This window comes from Sinocyclocheilus grahami, unplaced genomic scaffold (genome assembly GCF_001515645.1).
Source record: "Sinocyclocheilus grahami isolate Dianchi unplaced genomic scaffold, SAMN03320097.WGS_v1.1 scaffold338.1, whole genome shotgun sequence".
Lineage (NCBI taxonomy): Eukaryota > Metazoa > Chordata > Actinopteri > Cypriniformes > Cyprinidae > Sinocyclocheilus > Sinocyclocheilus grahami.
The window spans coordinates 549,509-566,762 of NW_015505517.1; the positions used below are offsets into that span (position 1 = coordinate 549,509).

General features: G+C 37.2%; 1 protein-coding gene across 1 annotated transcript; it reads right to left on the reverse strand.

Annotated features, from left to right (window-relative positions):
• Positions 1–2,856: 2,856 nt before the first annotated feature.
• On the reverse strand, positions 2,857–16,737 carry map3k9 (mitogen-activated protein kinase kinase kinase 9). Its single transcript, XM_016295595.1, has 11 exons — positions 16,108–16,737; positions 13,129–13,542; positions 11,154–11,334; positions 9,586–9,734; positions 8,814–8,989; positions 7,991–8,231; positions 7,682–7,804; positions 7,457–7,580; positions 7,251–7,363; positions 4,869–5,597; positions 2,857–3,763 (listed from the first exon to the last, which is right to left on the reverse strand). Exons 1-11 carry the CDS (start codon positions 16,472–16,474, stop codon positions 3,363–3,365), a joined length of 3,018 nt encoding a protein of 1,005 aa, XP_016151081.1. The 5' UTR covers positions 16,475–16,737; the 3' UTR covers positions 2,857–3,362.
• Positions 16,738–17,254: the final 517 nt, after the last annotated feature.

Consider the following 17,254-nt stretch of genomic DNA (forward strand, 5'->3'; position numbering starts at 1 on the left):
TAATCTCACATTTAATAAATCCCATATATATATAATTATTATAAAAATTGTGAAGTGGCTAATCACAGTACACTAAGACAAGTTTTGTATTAGAAGATTTATGAAAGGTTATGCTTCAATATGCAAATGATGCATTATCTAATTAAATATGCATAGATTTGCATACAATTCCAGAACAGAAATCTGAATGTCGAATATAGCTATGTTCAAAATTCTTTCTTTTTTTTATTCTTGTTTTATATAATATTTCTTTGGATTGCTCCAGAAATCAGAAAATACTGTCCACTGCCAGAAAATAAATTCCCCGTGTTTTTAGGAATAAAATGTTTCATAAATCAGGTGAATTATTATATATGAATTAAGCCCTTTGTAAAAAACCTTCAGAATATAGTTAGGAATAGAATGGAAAAGTCTGGTCTACATAAGTGATAAAGTAGAGATTTCTGGCTCAGGGCAGGATAAAACAAAAAAACATTTTGAGAAAACTGCCTTTGAAATACAAAATTGAAATTTACAGATGCAAATAGATAAAATAATAAAACAAACACTTAAATGTGTATTTTGGATGTTTTCTTTCTACTAGTTTGAAACAAGACATGTTGTGGAAGCAAAATAGCTCAAAATTGATCAGTGCATGAAAAAATAATGGGTTTGTCTTGTCAATGTTTATATTGAGATGAAATAGAGAATGCATTTGGAAAATGGCAGTCAAGTCTCATTTAATTGCTGTGATCATGATAATATGTGAAAATCATTTTCTAGAGTTGTGCACTCTATCTTAAGACAGTCAGTCACAAAACACCACATCTCAGCATTTCAGGGCTTTAATTGAGCTCTTACACAAGTCTAATGTGCTCGGGTGCAAGTACAAGTTTCATAGCAGCAGCTTCTGAACCCAAAACACCTGCTCTTCAGGAAAACAGTGATTGTGCTGATAAATGATAGCAGATGCTCCTGATGATGGCTACACATTCCTTTAAGCCATAAAAAATACCGCTGTTCCACATACAAATGGAATGAAATGAGAGTTCTCAAATCCTCAGCCAAATGTCCAGATTTCAGGACTGCATTCTACTGCAAGTTCATTTTGCCGTATGCATGAAAAATTATGTTCAAAATCTGGTTTCAGGTGACAGAAAGGGGAAGACTGACATAAGCACTTGTATTTTGGCTCTAAATGTTGTTTTGTCTCTAGAGGGCCTCTTCACCAGTGTAGAGATGAAAGATTGGACTGAGACGGAGGACAACGAACACTGCTGTAAACGTGCAAAAGAATGTTCACCTTGAATGTCTGAACATGTTCAGAAATGTTTGTCTTCATCAATTTTATCTTAAGAAAAATGTGAAAAATATAAAAATAATTTAAATAAATATGTGTAAACTTATATTAACAAATATTGCACTAAAAATGGCAAAACAAATTCAATATGCATTCTCAAAAATTCAATGTACATACACCTTGGAATCCATCAGTTACTCTGAATTGCATGCATAACACACACACATTCACACCACACATACTGCACATGCACAAACACCGGAAGACTGCAATAATGTACCTGACTATTGTATAGCTGAAAATGTAGAGCCAATAAATTCTAACTTAAAAATTATTTAAGACGTTTCCCCATGTTTAATACTGGTGGTTTGGATAGTGAAGAGGTCACTAAACAAGCATCTTATTTGTGAAAGACTATGTGTTGCATGCTACAGTGAAAACCACAGAACAATCAGTGATCTCGAATGGTCTAAATATGAGAAGTATGACAGAACTATACATTCATGAGACCGGAAAAAGCACTTCTAAAGGTGTACAATCTGATTTATGTATGAAAAATAAAACCTGAAGTCTCCAATGAGTAGCAGAAATAAACCATCCACCATAAACCATGTTCCCCAGTTAATTCAGTGCTATGTTCAGAGAGCTAAATCTACTATAAACATGCAGAAATGTGTACAGTACATACAGAGAGGAAGTCAATACAGTGCAGCAGGACAGCTGAGATAATACACTCAATATGAATAAAAAAAGAAGTTTGCAAATAAAAAAAGTGTCCTGATAAATGTCTTTCAAGATCCCAGCTGCAGACCCTGTACTTTTCTAAAACACTCAGAAATCAGTACGGCCATTAAAGAAGCATCTGGATTGTATTTTTATTCGATAGCTTATAATGCCTGGTGGTAAATAGTAGTTTACTGAAGAAGAGCTTATTAAACGCACTGTTAGACCCCACACTGCAATAAACGATATTCTTTCTCCGTATTTTTGTCTTGTTTTCCAGTATAAATAAACATTCTTAAATCAAGATACAATTACTTTGAGAAGCAAAATGATATAAAATAGTTTTCTGAAAAATATAACAAAATTAAGTGAATTTACACTTAAACCGAGAAAAAAAAGAGTAAGAAAATGTACTTGTTTTCCCTTTAAAGCAATTGTAGGTAATTTTTCCCCCTTGAAATATCAGTTTCAAAATCATTCTGATGGTACATTAACTTCTTATAAGGTGAATGGCTTCTGTTTCTTTCCCACTCTCCCTCCAAATGTCTGTTCTGGGAGCTTTAGTGAGAGGGAACTAAATTCAGAGAGAAGGGCGAATTGCTTTATGGCAACAACAAATTTAGGTGTACAGCTATTGTATTTACGACAGTGAACTTCACTCACTTAACTGTAGGGGGCTTTAAAGTCGCAGAAATACACAAAACTACATACAGTTGATTCAAATTGGACAAATATTTATTCTTCTTTTAAGCATAAAGTCACTTAATTCTGATAATTTTTTAAGAAAACAGTACTTTTTTAATTTTTAAATAAATGTATCTTGATTTAAGAATGTTTAGATATTTGTACTGGAAAACAAGGCAAAACACCAAGGAAGAAAATGAGGAGTGTATATATATATGTGTTGAAAATCTGTAATATTGAATTGGACAGATTAGACCATAACTGCATCTGGATTATGCAAAAACCAAGCACCTTTGGTTTATGCTGGGTAATTAATCCTTATCACTACAATCAGTTCTTAATATCGTGAATACATATACTGAAAAAAAAAAATTCAAACCAGACCAAGTTGGTTTGCTGGTCTTAGTTGGTCTTCTAGTCCAGTCAAGTTGGTCTACTGGCAGGTTTACGAGGGGTTTTGGGCACTTGGGCAACAAGTTGACCACCCAGCTAGCTTGACCAGGCTTAAACCAGTTAAAACCAGTTTAAACCTTACGTTTGCTAAAATAAGCTAACCATCTTACTCTGGTTTAAGCAGTTTATTTTTCCCCAGGGTATCCAGGACTCCCCTTGCATTGACTTGATAGTCTAAGTGCTACATTTGAAACCAAGTGGGTCTAAATTTGTGAAGGTGAAATCAGGAACAAAACCCTGGTCGCACTCTGTAAGGTGAGTCTCTGGGATCTGACGAGAGAGGCCGTGTCCCATCCCTGTATTGTCCTTCATCCCGTTGGTCCAAAAGGCTGTCATTTACCCAAGGGGAACAGGGGGTTGGTGGTTCCATTGGAGTGGGCAAGACAGCCACACCTCCACCAAACTCCACAGTGGATGGGGTTTCAGTGCTGGATGTGTGGGTGGGAGATTCGCCCCACTGGGATCCACAGCGAGCTCGTGGACAGGGGCGGGGCCTAGCCAGGAAGTCCAGAGTCTTGGGACGCTCAGGTTGGAAGCGCCGACGTGGCGTAGGTGGGAAGATGAGATTTGGACCAGGAAGACGGGGCACCTCTGAAGGATCCTCACTTAAGGTCCACGGAGTCACTGCACATACAGCATCACAAAAGGCACAAAATGAAACCAAATTACAGCTACGAACTGAATCAGTTTCTGTGAAAGGAATTCAAATTGTGTTAACTGAGGGATCAATGACGTATCAAGAAAAGGAATATTTTAAATAGGTTGGAAATATCTAGTTTAAAACATGTACCAAGTTCTCTCTAAATCTACTCTTTGTTGGTTTTTATGTAGTTTTACAAAACTTTTATACTATTTTTAAGAAACGTTTCAATTTAATCACAATGTAGTTTACCTATCAAACAAAAAGTTATATATTTTTTCTACACACCTTAAAAACAAGAGTGTAAACATTTTAATTATCAATTAAATTCCAATATAAATAAATCAATATTTATGATTTAATAATTTATGAGTTATAATACAATGTTATTTCTATATTTAATATTTAATATACTATATATTATTATTTATAATTGACATTATTTATACCAAATTATATTATATATTATATTCTTATTTATTTATAATATATGAGTTAATATGTGAATTAATCATATTTTAAGACTTGTGAATTGTCAAATTGTCAAATATAATTTTTTCTGCATGTTTTTTGCATGTTGGTTGCACCACATGATTTTGACAAATATTTGAAAAAATACTTTAAAAATGTGAACAATATTCTTTTAAAATTATATATTTAAAAATATTTTAATATGAATAAACAGTGAAGTTGTTTTGTTAAAATATTTTTTTCTAAGTTGAATAATAATAAAAGATGATGCCAAACTTCCTAATAATATTTTCTTTTTAAGAATGGCATTATATATATATATATATATATATACACCTTGCTACGTGTACTGCATTAGGCTAACCGAGACTTGTCATTTGCACTTATATATTGTTGCTCTTTTGTTAGTTTTGACTGCTTTTATTGTCCTCATTTGTAAGTCGCTTTGGATAAAAGCGTCGGCTAAATGACTAAATGTAAAATGACTAAATGTAATTTTATTGAGGCTTTTTCTTTATTATTAAATCACAACAGTATTACCCTATTTTTTAATAAATAGATCCGGACAAAAACATAGGCATCTTGTCATTGACCCAGAGGTTTGCATGAGTTTCTCACCTGTTGTTTTGGAGGGTGTGGTAGGGGCAGGACTGTGGTTGTTATGGGCAGACATGCACCCCATCTTTATTGCACCATCTGAAGGTGTGCGATGAAGCCTGCAGGCGGCACTGGGCGCAGAGGGCACGTGTGTGGGCGTCAGAGACTGTCGAGGGTGCCGTTTAAAGCTCTCCAGGTGGGTGTTGACCAGTGGGTTCAGAGGAGGTGGGGTCTGTCCAGTGGGCGGAGCAAGGGGTGTAGGTGGGCGTAGCACGAGCAGCTCTTCACTGTCAGAGCGCAGAAGAGATCGGGTTGAGTTACAATCAGACACAGATGAAAGAGACAGGAGTGTGAGGGACGTGGGCAGAGGGGGAGGGCGACGGGGGCTTTCCCGTTTGAAGAGTTTGCGTGTGGGTGGGCTAGCGCCACGACTTGTACCCCCACTACGGTGAAACAGCCCTTCCCATCGCGGACGTACAGTCTCCTCCACACGCACCAGGTCCAATAGATTTTGACCTAACCCCACAGCGGCCAGAGCCGCCCCGCAGCCCAGCAACACCAGTACTGATCTACGGCTTCCACTGGGGCTCCGCCGCGTATAACTGGGGGAAACGTCAGAAGCCATTCCAGTCGTGGCGCACTCCATGCCGTAACTGTCCATAGTGGATCCATCCCTATGGAACGGGATGCAGAGGTATGATTGGCCAGGGGAGTCAGCTGACTCCGATGGGAAGCAGCAGTCCTCATTTTCTACAGAGAGAGAAAGAGACGGGTGGGGGGAGAAAGATTTCACAAAGTTGCACCATAACCAGCCTTCACATCTTGACAGTTACAGGATGAAGTTTTTTTGATTTATGTTTTTTGTTTTATTCTCCTTTGTTGCTAATATTATAATGTAAAAAAAAATCTGTGACATTTCAACCTAGTTAGATGAGCTTAAACTGGTCTATTGCTAGTGAGATAACAGAAATGTCAAAATAAGGAAAATGTGTCATCAGCATGATGCAATGATGCCAACATAATGTCAGCATCACAAATTTTAAATCTTACAAATGTTATGCTATTTAAAATATCCACATAGGAGTGCATGGCCGTGTGACACAGAGTTGGGCAAAAATAGGAATTTGGCCACGAACCACATGATGAAGAATTGTAATTTGAACTGGAATTACTGGAAGAGCAATTTACACAACAGAAACTGTAATTATTCCAACTCAAGTTTTACAATGATTAATTCTTGCTAATTATTGGCTATTTACTCTTTGATAGATAGAATATATTTACATTATTAAGAATTTATTTATTTACAGATTTTACTTGCCATACAGCATCATAAAATATCTCTACACTGTTTTTAAAGAATTTTCTAAAAATAAATGAAGGCATCATTACAGTTAATGACTGAATATTATTTTTCTGGGAACAAAACTCATATGTTGTGTGTATGATAACATATTTATGTGTATACATTAAATACTAAAATATTACTAAAATGACAATTGCAGCAGTTATTAAATGTGTTATCGATTCTAAGAAAGTGCCAGAGTTTGAGCAGGCAAAATGACTGGAGATGTCCAGCATATATCACTAAAGAGAAATCTGTTGTATCACCGTAAGATCCAGTTCTGACATTTTGATTAGGGATGCAAAACGATTAATCTGATTCATTGATTCAAAATAAAAGTTTATGTTTACATACTATATGTGTGTGTTCGGTGTATATTAATTATATATATATATATATATATATACATATATACACACATACATGTATACATTAAGGAAAAATATGTTAGATTTATATATAAAATATTTATATTTATATATAAATTATATACAAGTGTTTACATACAATACAAAACAATTTTTTTTTTAAATATACAGTGGGTACGGAAAGTATTCAGACCCCCTTAAATTTTTCACTCTTTGTTATATTGCAGCCATTTGCTAAAATCATTTAAGTAAAATTTTTTTCCTCATTAATGTACACACAGCACCCCATATTGACAGAAAAAGACAGAATTGTTGACATTTTTGCAGATTTATTAAAAAAGAAAAACTGAAATATCACATGATGTAAACATAAACTTTTATTTTGAATCGATTAATCACGATTAATCGTTTCACAGCCCTAGCTTTGATTAAAAATTACAAGCTCACAAAAACTGTTAAAAATTGAACACATTTATGGATGAATCTTTCACAATAAAATTACCAATATAAATTTAGAAAACTTATACGGTGAATGTCCACTCCATGTCGACTTTTAAAAATCAAACAGTCAATTCAGTGCATCAGTATTATTGTGAATGCAACAAGGATGTAGTATGGGTAGATTCCAGATGGAAAACATTCAGAATTGTCAATGAAGATGCCAAGCATCAAGTGTAATGTGGGTGTTACCAGTCTCTGCCAGGCTGCACACGCCAGGAACAGCGGGACTGTGTCTGGGGGAACGTCGCAGGTTTGGAGCACTGCAGGAACGCTGACGACTGCCCTCTTTAGGAGTCCTCAAACTGAGTGAGGAACACATGCACGTAAACGTTTGAGATTGTATAAACATTTGGTGAAGGTTTATGCTTTGTTTAGAAACACACATACACGCACACCTCTCATCAGCACTGTGTTCCCTTTGCGTTCTCCCTTTCTTGCGTGAAGTCTTCCTCTCCTCATCCTCATCATACTGGAATGCAGCATTACGACCCCAGGCTTGACATCCGACCCCTGGGGTCACTGTCAGCATAGGATATTCTATATTAGGGACCTGACCATATACAGACCCAAACATTCACAATAATTTAAACAAAATCAATCAGATGTATAAACACACTTACACTGGATCGCTCGGAGGCGTGGCAAAACAGGGGGGCTGTTTGGAGGGGTGGAGTTACTGCCCAGGAGGCTCCGCCTTCTGTCCAAAGACGGAGAAGCTTGGACTGTAATCTTATGCTGGAAATCTGAAACGCAAACATACTATTAAATAAACAAAAATTCACATTATATACACTTGCACATATCGGCAATCCCACAATGCATTGTGAAAAACACCAAGATAACAGACAAAATGTGAGTTGAATCTTGTTCGCTTCACATGAGTAGTGCGGTTTGTATGATGCATTCATTTAATACCATGAAATACTAACCAGAAGGCAGGCTGATGCGGTTCCCATCACGCAGTTTAAGTCGACTGCGCCGGAACTTTCCATGACGGTTTTGAACTCGTGGTTTCTCCTGGTACAGCTGGTGAATGATGACATTTAGCTCTCGCTCCAGAATGTGAATTTCTCTCTCCGCCAATTCCTGCTCCCGCCGCCGCAAAGCCTCTTCCTGATACTTCTGCTGTACAGCTGCACGACTCAGTTCCTCCTCCCAGGATCTCAACTCCTACAGCAAGAAAGAGAACTTGATCGATTCAACGTACTCATCATTCTGCTCTATGTAGTGTGTATAATCCATTAAGGAGTTTAATGAGCATTACGTCATACTGATTTTTGCACCACCACAGTAGTGAGATTAACAGAGATTAGACTGCAAATAAAATGTTCTAACTGCAATGTTCTGGTACTTTTTTTCTGGTTAATATGTTTCAAGTTGAAAATAGATTTTTTTCTTTTTGTTTATTTAACTTTTACTTTTACTTAGCAAGTGTGTGTGAATTACTTATATATCACTGTTTCTACAAAAACATTAAGCAGCACAGGAATAAATTACATTTTGAAATATAACAAAGCAGATATTGTTTTAATGTTGTGAAAATATTTCAAAATATCACTGTTTTTACTGTATTTGTGACAAATAAATGCAGCCAAAAAAAAAAACTTTTAATTAGAATATGTATCTATTTATATATTGAGGCTTTGAGGCATAGAGTTTGGTTTTGGATTAGTCAGTGGTATCTATGTATTTTATAGCTTTATGATAAAATGTCTATGTCCTCATTTAGACAGCTTTTGAAAGCATGTAAACCTTCTCTTTAGCTCTGAGCTGATCGAACATCTCCTGAACCTCCAGCTTCCAGTCATCCTGCAGGGATTGGAAGGATTCTGCCGGCATTTCAAAGAAGCCTGACTCCTCGATAGCCGTCAGCTGGTCTAGAATACTGGTGAAGGGGGGTCTTGCATGAGGGTCCACATTCCAACAGTCTACAGCAGGTGAGAGAAACAAACACCACAGACAGACGGTCAGCTGAAAAGAATGCCAGCTGAGCACTCAGAGATGGGGTGCGTGTGGGACTACGAGCCTTTTGATTAGTGAATCTATTTTCATTTCTATATATCGTCTACAAAATCATTTAATTAAACAAAGTTCAAACAAAAAATGAATATTCTGTCATCATTTACTGTGAATTTTTTCCTCAGACGAACACAAAAAAAAATTGAGAATGCTCTAATTTATCACAATACTTTCTATTTTACCACCTGTATTATTATGCAGGTTACCAGTAGATTTTAAGGTAAAAAACTGATTTTGGCACTTCATGTAGATAGGAATGTTAACAGTATGTCATATAACATAAATTTATTTTTAAGTTGTAGTATATACATGCATCCCAATACTAGAAACAATGTTACAGTACTTTTTATGATGAATATCTGGCAACCACGGCTGCCAGTTTTTGATACTTGTTATGTTATGATTTGTCATTTTTGGAGGGTGAGTAAATGATGGCAAGAATTTAGTTACACACAGTTCTTAAGTTAATAAGTTGCAGTAGAACTGCTGTATATGAGATTCATGCCTTCCATCAGCCGGGCAAATGGCTCAGGACAGGTGGAGGGGATTGGCAGGGACAGTTTGTTCATGGCCACACCATAAGCTACCGCCAGTCCATCTATGCCACGAAATGGCACCTCTCCCGTCAACAGCTCCCACAGTAAAACTCCATAACTGAGAGAAAGACACACACAGACAGAGAGTTTGAAGTTTAAACATGACTACTAACATAACAAGCTGTCACCAACATTTTTTGTGCAAGGACTTGCAGAATCCTATAAAACAGAAACACTATAAAATGTATGACAGCTATTGTGTTCCAAAGTAAACCAAAAAAAAATCACTGTATTAACATTTCAAAGTGTCTCTTTGTAGTGTCATATTCTTTTAAATGTAAAATACATGCTTCAGTGGCCAACTGGGCAAAATGTTGCCTTGCTGACAGTCTGACAGAAACCTAACAGAAAAGAAGGAAAGACATCAGCAAATGTTTGGCACAAATCCTTAAAAAATACTATAAATTGTCAATATTACTGTAGATTTCAAGCTCTAGTTACAGTAGCAGTGAATCAAACGGAGTACAATCAACTGATTCTGCAGCCATACACACACAAAACAAACACATCAAAGTATCCACAAAGCTTTGACATTTTGTGAAGTTTTCTATTTTTATCTCTTTACTATCCATCCCTCCCCTTTTGTACTCTGTAATCAGGACTTGTGGTGAGAAGCAAAATTTAGACACTAATAGCTAAGCACAGCACAGCACCAGACAACACACAGACCAGCCTCAGAAACTGGGCTAATGACACTATTTGTTTGTTACCGTGGTAACCAAAACCTTCATTGGACACTGCCATCTGTGACCTATAGTTTGGCCAACAAAACTGTACTATGGCTGTACAATTTTGTGCTACAACTATATGATTTGTTCCCACCATTATGTATTGTGTATCCCATTATGACCTTAATTAAATTACTTCTGTTCAGTATAGTATTTAGTATCTCTATATATATATATATATAGAGAGAGAGAGAGAGAGAGAGAGAGAGAGTATATATATATACACACACACATAATTAGTTTATTACTTACATATTAGCTTTAATTTATTTTATTTCAGTTTTAGTTTTAGTGATTTTAGTACTCAACCTTGTTTAATTTTAAGTTGTCAAGGCAAGTTTTTCATCAAATATTTATATTTTATTTTATTTCAGAACAGTTTCAATTACCAAAATTATTTTTTATTAGTTTTAGTTAACAGTAAGAACACTTCTATTATTCTTAGATTAAGCAGATTACAGTAACTACAGACTAATCAAAACCAAACCTACATTTTTCTTTTCATTTTTATTTCATAATATAGACATTCTTTACACTTTTTATAAACAATGTATGTTTTTGAAGAAGTCCCAAATGGGCTAAAATCATTTCTGGAGAATTTTCTCAACATATTTGTTTTTTTAAAAAGGTTACACAGGGACAATACGAGATGCTGAAGACTTGCCAAGATGGTTGCCATGTGGAATGACATGCCTTTGGCGTAGCTAGGTCACAAACACACACACCTACACACATTTCTTGGTGCCCACCTCCAAACATCACTGCCCTTGGAGAAGGTCGAGGAGCGGATGACCTCAGGTGCCATCCAGGCATACGTCCCTGCTGCGCTCATCTTCGTGGTTCGATGCCACTCCCGAGCCAAACCAAAATCTGTCACCTTTAGAGTCTTGTTGCTCAGATCGTCGTTCTCCACGCGTTCCAGAATCAGGACTGAGGGGCGGAGATAATGTCAATAATGATGATTAAGTACATAATACAGAGGTTACTATGACTACAGCAAAAAACAGAAGTCTTCAGCATTTGATTGACAGGCAGCTTTGTGAAGGAGCTGTCCACCAGAGTGGTGCTGATTTGGTCAAAGCCTTCACTGTAACAACTTCAACTCTAAACCTCATTAGAACACAGTATAGCATGAATGGAAAAGGTCATGAGTCAAATTCAGTGATGGTTGGTTGTGTAGTTTAATGTTAGATTTACAGTTCAAAAGCTTCATGTACATCACAGTTTGGCTGTAAGATTCCATGTGTTTTTGTCTACGTTTGTGTTGTTAAAATTAGCTGACTTTGTTTTTCCACAACACAACCAATGAAAAGGTCCTATGTCTGCAAGGTCCCATGCTAATCATATCCGAGTGGCCTATGAGAGCCCAGGATATGTTTTGAGTAGCCAATCAATTGGCAGGGAGTGAAGGTGAATGCAAATCCTCGGTAATACGCTTTGGGTTTAGAGGATCCAATCAGACAAGTCAACTGCCAAACACAGGATTACAAACCACTTGCATACTCAGAGAGCCAATACACCAGCCAAGCCCTCCAGCTACAAAAACACACACCAACACACACTCCTTCTATGCACAATACTATACAATCCACTGACACAAACAACCATATACACATGAAAAAGAGCAGACTATGAAATTGCTGCATATTCCAAGGTTTTCAAATTGGGGGCCGCAAAGGGGTGTTGGGAGAAAATATAAGAGAAAAAAAGGATTTAGCAAAATTAGCTTTTTAAGGTTGTCAAAGATGATATGTTAACTTTAGATATTACGTTTTTTTTTCATATTAGAGGGAAAAATTTAGGAAAAATATTTAGTAAAATGCATTTTTTTAAGGTTGTCAATGATACTATATTAACTTTAGATATTACATATATTATAAAGTATAATAAATATACTAGTGAAAAAATTGGGAAAAAGATTTCGCTAAATAAATTTTTTAAAGTTGTCAAAGTTAACATGTTAACTTAAGATATAAAATATTTTATTAAATATATTTTATATAAAAGGATTTTATAAGATATTTTAAGGTTGTCAAAGTTACCATGTTAACTTCAGAAATTAAATATCTGAATGTCTAAGAATTAAACATATTAACAAAGTATTAATGAATAATAATGAATTTGAGATTACAGTTTCATTTTCCTTTTGAAACACTTATTGAAAACTATTTATTTAATTTTATTGACAGTCCTAGTAAATAATACTACATTTAAACCAAATCTTTTTAAAGGTTTATACATCTAACATTACTCTAATACTGGGCAGAAAAGATTGAAATATAGTGGGCAGAAAAAAAATACACTGTCAAATGAATACATAAATACTCTATATTTTATCCTATTAATTAATTACGGAAACAATATATATTTCCTTTATAATATGATGTTGATTATTTTCCACTAACAGTATAAATGTTTCTTTATACATTAAATTATATCTCTGCCATTATATTTTAGGAAGAGGGGCCCTAGCAAGAGGGTTACAGTTATTATTATAATTTTTTTTTATGTATTGTTTTAGTTGTGTTTTTGTGATGTAATGTAGTTTGTTGTTGCGAGGACTATTTGTGCTGTTTGTGTGTTGAGCCTTTTGTCTGAAGACAATTTTCTACCCCACTGGGGATAGACAATAAAGCTTTTGAAATTGCAATTATTTGGGGTCCTTGGCATAAAGCTTTTAAAAACCCTTGACTTAAGGTCTAATAATATCGACAGCTGTCTTACTGTTGCTGGACTTCAGGTCTCTGTGGATGACGGGTACAATGGCCAGGCAGTGCAGGTACAACATGGCTCTTGCAATCTGTACCGCCCAGTCCACCAGCGTGTGAGGAGGGATGCGTTTCCCAGCCAGGGCCCGGTTGAGCGGCCCGCCGCGGGCGTATTCCATCACCAGGCAGAGGTTGGGCTCCTGCAGGCACACTCCCAGAAGGCCCATGATATTGGGGTGACTCAACATGGCAAAGAGTTTGGCCTCCTGACGAACGCTCTCCAGTGTCTGCGACACGTCCTCGTCGGGGTCCCGTCGAGCAGCTTTCACTGCCACCTCCATCCCTTTCCAAATGGCACGGTACACTTTTCCAAAACCTCCGACGCCGATCATTTCCTCCAGCGCCAGCTCACTGAAATCTATCTGAAGTACTGATAAGAAAGAGAAAATAGGTCTCAAACACTGCCACAGATGTATCCTGTTTTCTAATTACTAATAAAAAAGATGTTTTTAATGTTTTTGAAATCTGTAATGCTCACCAATGCTGCATTTAATTGATCAGAAATATAGTAAAAGCAGTAATATTTAATATATTGTGTTTTCTATATTATATATTTTAAATGATAATTTATTCCTGTGATGGAAAAGCTAAATCTTCAGCAGCCATTACTCCAGTCTTTAGAGTCACACGATCTTTCAGAAATCATTCTAATATGCTGACTTAGTGCAAAATTATTATTGGTGCTCAATTATTGATAATGGTTCTTAATATTATAAGTGTTGAAAAAGTTGTGTGGCTTAATATTTTTCTTTGATAAATATATAGTTCAAAGAATAGAACTTATCTAAAAAAGAAATATTTTGGAGCATTATAAGTGTCCTTGATTAATTTAACTTTTGAACAATTTATTGCATCCTTGCTGAATAAAAGTATTAAATAACATATATATTTTTTAATCTTACCTACCACAAATCTTTGAATGGTAGTGTATCATAGTTTCCAAAAATATATTAAGTAGCAACAAACTGTTTAAACATTTATGCAAATCAGCATATTAGAATGATTTCTGAAGGATCATGTGACTCTAAAGACTGGAGTAATGGCTGCTGAAAATTCAGCTTTGCCAACACAGGAATAAATTACATTTTAAAATAGAAAAGAGTTACTTAAATTGTAATACTATTTCAGAATATTACTGTTTTTATTATATTTTTGATCAAATAAATGCTGCCTTTGGAGGGCATAAGAGACATCTTTCAAAAACATTATAAAAATTTTAATTATTCCAAACTTTTTATAGGTAGTGTATATGTTTTTCCATCTGGGAATACATAGTGTGATTCATCATGTTTATTTGAGAGACTGAATCAGAAAGGGGCTGAATATGAAAACAAACAGAAATGTATTCTGATTTACATGCCATTGATATGAATAACAGCTCAAATGCCTGATAGATTCAGGCAGAAAGAGACTGGCATCTCCAGAAAGCAGATTCACACTGTGAGATACGTTCTTTAAAAATGATGGCTGACGTGGGAAAAAATAGTAAAACAAAGATGTGCGTGCGATCGACTCTCCCCAGCCGTTGGGATGACGGTGTGTCTGGGCCACTGTCTCTCTTATTAATATTGCAGTTGGCAAGAACCACATGATAAAAAGTAGGCCAGCAGCCATTCAGGAAAAGCAGACGACCACCAGCAACACATGACATGCAACTGACAACACAAGGGCACTCACACGATAACAGAGAGCATGAGAGATGCAAAACATAGCAGATACGCTTCCTCAATATAAGTACAAGCACAACACAAACAAATAAAGGACCCCATATCAACAAATACACTAAATGCCTTAAAGTATGAGGACAAAAACCATGCCACCAATAAACTGTTTTACTGAGTCTGGTGTGGAATACGAATCCAGATGAGCCCCATCACCCAAAATCAGTGCCTGCTTGTGTCTAAATGGGAGCAAATCTTAATGTATAAATAAATGCATACAAATCTTAATGTAAAATATATTGAAAAAAAACGTCTCAGTTTTCTGTCCATAAAATGAAAGTCAATGGGGTCCAATGTTGTTTGACTTACTTTTATGTATGTGGATTGTGGAACACAAAAGAAAGTCATTCAGGATTGGAGTAAATGAGGGTGAGCAAATGATGACAGAATTTCCTTTAACTATTCCTTTAAGATTGTCTTTTGAGACATGGCAGCTGTTAGGCCTATTGGTGGGGAAGTTGTGGCCTAATGGTTAGAGAGTTGGACTCGTAACCCAAAGTTTGCGGGTTCGAGTCTTGTACCGGCAGGGATTGTAGGTGGGGGGAGTGACTGTACAGTGCTCTCTCCCACTTTCAATACCACAACTGAGGTGCCCTTGAGCAAGGCACTGAACCCCCAACTGCTCACCGGGCGCCGCAGCATAAATGGCTGCCCACTGCTCCGGGTGTATGTTCACGGTGTGTGTTCACTCATGCTGTGTGTGTGTACTTTGGATGGGTTAAATGCAGAGCACTAATTCCGAGTATGGGTCACCATACTTGGCCACATATTACGTCACTTTTCATTTTCACACTTTTTAGCTGGTAGACCATCACTGACTACCTATCAACTGATTTTTGGAAAACTAGTGCTGGTCAACCAGCTAAAGACCATCTTGGAACAACCTGAAACCAGTTGTCTAAGCTTGTTTGCAGGTCTTAGTTAGTCTCCCAGTCTGGTAAAATGGCTGGATTTAAAGGGTTTAGACCTTTAAAAATTCTAATTTTGAACTGAGCTCCAGTTTAGCCATGCTGGAAGATCAGTACACTATCTTAGATTGGTTTAGGTTTTTTCCCCTCAGTAAAGAATGTGCAGCAAAAGCTGTGCTGATGTGGTTATTGATCAGTGTGTGCTGAACACTGAACACTGAAACTAAACAAAACATAAAGCATGCCATCTTCTCAGTGAAGGCGGGTGTATGTATGGTTTATGTAGATAAATATATGGTTACTCACAATGTAACTGAGGCACCGAATAATCGCCATAGTCTTCCGGCGTGTCCCGAATCTTCTCCGAGATGCCGTTACTGCTCACGTAGTTACTAGGGAAAATACCGACCCGGTCCTCGATCATACCTGTCCACCACCCCTCATCCCCGGACACCAGCGAGTCCTTGGATAACACCTCCACCCGATCCCCCTTCCGCAGACTGAGCTCATCCTCGGCGGTAGCTTCGTAATCGAACACGGCGGTCCAGTAACCGGCTCCGGACGGGGTCGCCGCCGCCGCAGGGCCAAACTCCGGCCGGGGCTCTGCGGTTTCATCGCCGTCTTTGCTGTCCGGGCCGCCGCTGCTGTTAAAGGGGAAACTGAAAGCATCCATGCTGCCGATCCATAAGGGCGGCCCGGCCCGGTTCAGCTCCTCACCTGCCGCAGAGCTCAAGACCAGGCGCAAAGCCGCAGCATAAGTAGCAATTAATCCGAGCTACCTCTCGCCTCAACGAGCTCCAGACCCGCAACCCGTCTCATAAGGGACCGCTCCGGCTCGTTAAATGATCTTTCGGTCCCGAACATAAGGCACTTTTTGCTTTAATTGGCTACAACATTGTCCCGCACCCCTCATCCGCTCCCGAGCCAGCGGCACTCACCCCCTCCCAGCTCATGATTCCAGTGGTTTAACGTGTTGACGAATTCCTGATTGCTGCGTTTTGATTGGCTCAGTGGCGCATCAATCACGTCTCGCCTCTTTATAAGACCCGCCCACTAAATCTTTCACAGCAATGCTGGAGAATCATTTCAGCACCACGGGGCTGGACAGCGCACTACAGTAGAAAAAGGTTGAGTTGAGCAGAAAGATCAATACATTTCTATTTAACACAGCAAATAGTCCGAATTACCATAAGCAGCCTGTTTTAGCACATTTTCTTCGAAAGGGACAAGGAGATAAGCTTATAAAACGAGACGGGTTAGTTGTCACACGTTTACACCAGTGAATAGCTCAAATATACATTTCTAAGACCTCAAACAGCTATTATTGCAAAGGAAAAACGATATAGCGGATTTGTATAGGTAATATTGACCTTTTTTTGACTAATCGCAGGCATGTTGTCGCACTTTCTAGGGTAAGTTATGCCATTAAACAGCTTATAATTATTAAACAAAA

Coding starts and splice junctions, on each gene's coding strand:
- map3k9 (XM_016295595.1), bottom strand. CDS start 16,474: ATGGATGCTTTCAGTTTCCCCTTTAACAGCAGCGGCGGCCCGGACAGC. Junction 13,543..16,107: donor TTCGGTGCCTCAGTTACATT/GTGAGTAACCAT, acceptor CTTTCTTATCAG/TACTTCAGATAGATTTCAGT. Junction 7,364..7,456: donor GAACACAGTGCTGATGAGAG/GTGTGCGTGTAT, acceptor TTCCTCACTCAG/TTTGAGGACTCCTAAAGAGG.